This window comes from Danio aesculapii, chromosome 1 (assembly GCF_903798145.1).
Source record: "Danio aesculapii chromosome 1, fDanAes4.1, whole genome shotgun sequence".
Taxonomy (NCBI): Eukaryota; Metazoa; Chordata; class Actinopteri; order Cypriniformes; family Danionidae; genus Danio; species Danio aesculapii.
In genome coordinates, this window is record NC_079435.1 from 10,656,789 (window position 1) to 10,662,708 (window position 5,920).

Below are 5,920 nucleotides of genomic sequence, written 5' to 3' on the forward strand. Positions count from 1 at the left end.
TGTGGGATCCCTGTGTACTGACCAGAGGTTTGGGATAATAACCGTTCCTTTAGGGATGGTGAACCCTCTGAACTCTGGGAAGAGACACAGATTAATTCATCCGTTCTTTTTAATGTTTCCTCAAAATATTTGTATAGTGATAATACCTGTGCACCCTTTGGATGTTATATATAAAAAGAAATAATGATTCATGCTAAAGTCCAATGATTATCTGCCTTGTGCAGACAGTATGTGTATTATGGTAAAGTTCAAGTTGACCTGGTTTACTTTAATTCATTAATATTTAACTGTAGATAAACATCAAATCAACTGCAAAAAAATATCAAAATACCTTCAGTGGGAAACTGTATATCAAATAATACTCTTAGGTGAATCATAAATTTACATTTTAATATACTGTGACCAACTGCTGTTTGGATTTAAGCACTTAATACTGTGAGTAAACACTGTAGGTCTGTAATTGGACCTTTTTATTGCAATAATTCTTTTTTTTTCTGGCTTGTCTGAAGCTTTTTATTTCCTAACCAACCACCATATTGGTTCTCGCTAACTGAGCCTGAAGAGAACCATCCTGTAAGGTCTATTCCTGCACATCCCAAAAACTTCCATTTGGATTCACTTCAATTAGCGGTCAGTTTATGTGTAAAAATGAAGCCTTTTTACACCATTTAAAACACACACATTGCATCAGTGTAATCTTTTACATCCCTTAAAGGGTTCGTTCACTCAAAATGTTCACATCATTTTACTCACTCAAGTGATTCTCAACTTTTAGGATTTATGTTTTCCATTTAACACAAGACAATAAATAATGTTGGAAAAAAGCAGCCATTGACGTTTATAGTGGGACCGAAAATACTATGCAAGTCAATGGCTGTTGTTCAATTTCTCTTCTTTTGTGTTAAACAGAAGAAAGAAACTCAAAAAGAACAAGTAGGTAATCAGTTAATGATGACAGAATTTTCATTTTTGATTGAACTATCCCGTTAAGTAGTTCCATGAGATAATTTTTCTTGTATGTTCTTCTGAAAAACCCAAAGCTCACCAGTGGTTTCTGAGGCCATATGTGGTATGGACAGAGGAACCACAACAGTCATCCTTATCACCTCCATAATAGTGGCTTCAGTGTACGGCAAACTGCCCTTATCGGTCAAAGAAGGCACTCTCTCAGATCCCACAACTGCATCGATCTCCTTCTGAACTTTCTCTGAGGGTCATCAAACAAAAATGTTAAGGTGTTTGGTTACCCAAAAATTTTAATTACGTTATTAATTACTTACTATCATGTTGTTTTAATACTATAAGACCTTCGTTCATCTTTAATACACAAATTAAGATATTTTAGATGCAATCTGAGAGCTCTCTCATCCTACATAGACAGCAACTGCCATGAAAGTCCAGAAATGGACTCAAAAGCATTGTAAGAGCTTTCAGAGTGACTTCTATGGTTCAGCTATAACCATATGAAGCTCCAGGAACACTTTTGTGTGCAAATATTTGTTTTAAAAAAACAACTTTGTTTACCTATGACTTCTCTTCAGCCGCTTCAGGTCAGGGTGTGTGTTTACTACTAGCAATACGATGCAAGCTGCAATATGTTGTACTGCATGCAGGAAACACCGACCCTGCTGACTTGAAGATGATAAAAGTTGTTCTTATAGTTTTTGATGCTCAAAAGTGTTCTTAAAGCTTTGTACACTCTCAGAAATAAAGGTACAGGAGCTGTCACTGGGGCAGTACCTTTTCAAAAGATACATATTTGTACCCAAAGAGTCCACAATGGTACCTCAAAGGTGCATATTTGTACCCAAATGTACCCAAAAAGTACCTTTGATGTACCATTATGGACCCTTAAGGAACAAATATGTATCTTTTGAAAAGGTACTGCCCCAGTGACAGCTCCTGTACCTTTATTTCTGAGAGTGTATGATTACACTCGAATCACAAAAAAACTCACATGGAATGTTTTGGCAATGCTTTTATGAATGTTCCATTGAACACTTTGGTGCCATTTCTGTCAGTGAAGGATGAGAGAGCTCCAGGATTTCATCTAAAATATCTTAATTTGTGTTCTAAAGAGAGTTCAGGGGATTGGACCAACATGAGAGCAATTAATAACAGAATTTGGTAACGCTTTATTTTAAGCCACAATTCACACTTAACTTATAATATTAGCCTAATAAACAACTAATTAACTGATAATTAATAGTTAGTAAGGCTAGAAGTTAGGTTTAGGTATTGGGTAGAATTAGGAATGTAGAATAAGATCATGCTTATTAGTAATGAACAGTTAATATCATAATAATAAGCAGATAATAAGCCAGAAGTTAATAGCTTGAATTGTGACTTAAAGTGTTACCAGGAATATTAATTTAGGTTTGAACTAACCCTTTCAATACAATATCAAATGATAGAAAGTTTGCGAACATACCTTGCACATCAGGATACAAAGACATATAGAGAATGCTCCACAACAAGCTATTAGTTGTCGTGTCGGTGCCTGCAATGAAGAGATCTCCAATAATATAGAAGAGGTCATCCTCCGAGAACAGGTTTTCCTCCGAACTGCCTTCCTTTTGCTTGGCCAGCATCTCCACAAGATACATATCGATGAAGTCCTTGGGATTCTCTGGGTCCAGTGTGGCCCGGTGCCTTGCTATGATTTTCTTTAGGAAGGCCGTAATGTCGATCTCGGCTCGCCTCAGCTCCTTGAAGACTCCAAACGGCAGATAGTAGAGCCAGGGGAACACGTTGACCAGCAGAATGGAGGTGTTGACGCTGATCTCCAAGCCGTGAGACATGAGATCCCGCATGTTTCGAAACTCCTTGTCCTCGTGGTGGAAGCGCTGACCCAGACTCATTAAGGAGATGACGTTGGAGACCGCATTGCTGATGAGCGGAGTCAGATCAATGCCAGAAGGGCCTGCTGTCTCGATGAGGCTCTGGAGCTCTGTTTTAATGATAGCCAGGCCTTCATGGATGCAGGGCTCCAGGCTCATCCTGCCGAAGCCGAAGCTGCGCAGAGTGCTGTGACAGAACCTGCGGTTGTTTCTCCACAGCGGACCGTACGGCGCAAACACAATCCCTGCGCACAACAAACTTATATTTTGAAATCGAAATGTTATCATTTAAACAATTTTGGGTCACTCTTTATGTGGCGTACGATTCATAATATTAAAAGGGTTCCCACTCCAGATTCAATTACTTTTTTAAAGCACCATTTTTAAGTCTAATAAATTCAGACAAGTAAAACTTTGATGTATACAGTTGAAGTCAGAATTATTAAACCCCCTTTGAATTTTTTTTTCTTTTTTAAATATTTCCCAAATGTGTTCCCACAGTATGCCTGATAATATTTTTTTCTTCTGGAGAAAGTCTTATTTGTTCCATCTTGGCAAGAATAAATGCAGTTATTAATTTATGACTATTTTAAGGTCAAAACTATTTAAGTAATATATATATATATATATATATATATATATATATATATATATATATATATATAGTTAAGCATTTAAATGTCACTTTAAGCTGACTTATTCTGTATACTAGTGTGAAAATATCTTGTAAAATATTATGTACTGTCATCAAGGCAAAGATAAAATAAATCAGTTATTAGAAATGTGTTATTAAAACTATTATGTTTAGAAATGTGTTGAGAAAACTTCTTTCCCGTAAACAAAAATTGGGGAAAAAAATAAACGGGGGCTAAATAGAGTTAAATTCTTCACTATACAACATTAGCACTACACAACATTAGCACTATTTAACTCTGTTAAATAGAGTTAATTCTGACTTCAACTGTACATTTGACTTCAAAACAACATTAGCACTATTTAACTGACTGTGAACGGTTTTGTACTTTATTAGCCATTAGGTGATAATATGATTTCACTATTTAGAAGTGGCAAAGAATACTTTTCAGAAATTATATTAAGGACAAAGTCATTATGTGTAAATATAAAACCACAATTTTACCCCAATGTAGATATTTAAGAATATCGTAACACTAGACGACATACTTATACGACAGACTTCATATCTATAGCAATAATATGTCTGTTCGATGACTAGCTTTGGGATATTCTTAGACGTCTATTAGATGTTCAGTGACAGCCGAATTTAGCCTTCTTTTAACTGTTTATCAGGTTACCTATGTTAATATATAATAACTTTAACTGCTAAAACCTATTAGTTACTATTGATTTGTTAAGATTATTAGTAACTAATAAAGTTATGGTAACCAATAACCTTAGCTTTTCCGAATTAATTGCAATACAATAATGTGCACCTTTTGTAAAGCTGCATCGAAACAATAATTATTGCGAAAAAGCTTTATACAAATAAGCCTGAAATTAATTTTAACCAAGCCCTATGTTTATACGTTTTAGACATCTTTTAAATGAAAGTTTTGTTGTTCTATTTCAGTCTCCTCAATTCTGTAGCTAATCTGTTCTAATCTAATCTACTTTGATCTATTATCATTAACTAAATTCTTTCTCTTGACGTACCTTTCCTCTTGGTGATAATAGTTACGAGCGGTATATGCGGTCTGTCAGAAAACGTCTCCGTGTGGTTGAGCATCGCGTCCCGCACCGCGTCGTATCCCGTCAGCACCACCATCAGCTGAGGCCCGACGAAAATGCTGAATATGTTCCCGTACAGTTTGGACATCTCTATGAGTCCAGCCTGAGGTGACAGCGGGTTCGACACCACCTTCGCGAACTCTTTGCTGTTCTTCACAAAACGTTTTAAAATGAAAGGAGGCACGAGGAAGCCCCCGAAGTTGCCCACGATGGGCCATGGCTTTGGTCCCGGAGGGATGTTGGCGTATGTCTGATGCCATTGGTACTCTTGCAGCACATAGAAAACCAGCACGAACGCTATCAAACCCGCAATGTTTGCAGGCGAGAAAACATACTCAAACAACAGACTCGCTGAAGCGTCCATGACTCGCGCACTTCTCAAATCCACTGATGGTTTAAAAACAGACGCATAGTTCCTCCTAATCAATAACCGCTATCTGCTGATCAAACACATCTTCTTCCTGTGTTGTTGGAGCTGCCGCATGGGTGGCTTGTTTTTGTGTTTCTCATTGGCTGAGAGGAGCACGCCGAGAGCTGATTGGTGGATCGGCCGATGGGCGGGGTCAAGATTAAATAAGAGGAGTCAGCATGAGAGGTTTCACCAAAGATGTTTTACTTCTCTTTAAATCACCAGCATATTATGTCAGATTTCTAAAATATATTCACAATGTTTAATTATAATGATTAAAGATATTTTATATTATATCCAAAATACCGGCAAGCCATTTATAATTTGGTCAAATTCTTGCAGCATATGTAGTATACATAGATACATACATGCATACATACATGGGTAATTCTTCAACTACGGGCACTTTTTTTTTTTTTTTTTTTTCTTTTTTTTCTAAATATATTTATTTGCATTTGTTTTAAACATATAATACATTTAAATAAAAGAGAAAAAAACACACACAAGAGAACCTTGCAGAACTTTAAACCCCCCCCCCCCCCCCCCCCCCCCCAAAAAAAAAAACACATCTCTCACTAGTTTCCGTACACCAGCATTCACAGCCATCCAATTTACAGTTTAACCTTTTACCTTTACTGCGTATTTAGTAATTTTTAGGAGATCACATTATGTAATGGAGATACCCAATACAAAGAAATGAATCCATATAGTAATTTCGTCCATCCCTGTCAAGTCCTCTTGGTTACAATAGCATAAAAATGGAGTCCAAATATTGTAAAAGTCTTTAAGTTTCCCTTTAACTGCATAAGTCAGTTTTTCCATGGCGAGGTTGTTACTCATTTCTTTAATCCAGAGTATAGAGGAAGGACCTTGTATCTCCTTCCATTTTAAAGCAATAGCCCGTTTGGCCTGAAGCAAACTAAAG

General features: G+C 36.7%; 1 protein-coding gene across 1 annotated transcript in view; it reads right to left on the reverse strand.

The window, feature by feature from the left end:
- LOC130225676 (cytochrome P450 2U1) overlaps positions 1-5,072 on the reverse strand; it is an 8,339-nt gene extending 3,267 nt beyond the window's left edge. The window contains exons 1-4 of the mRNA XM_056456569.1: positions 4,512-5,072; positions 2,432-3,085; positions 1,046-1,207; positions 1-74 (exon numbers count right to left, since the gene is read on the reverse strand). The exon at positions 1-74 is cut by the window's left edge and continues 94 nt beyond it. Of these exons, the coding sequence (XP_056312544.1) occupies positions 1-74; positions 1,046-1,207; positions 2,432-3,085; positions 4,512-4,950 (1,329 nt within the window). The 5' untranslated portion in view covers positions 4,951-5,072. The remainder of the gene's footprint in view (positions 75-1,045; positions 1,208-2,431; positions 3,086-4,511) is intronic.
- Positions 5,073-5,920: the final 848 nt, after the last annotated feature.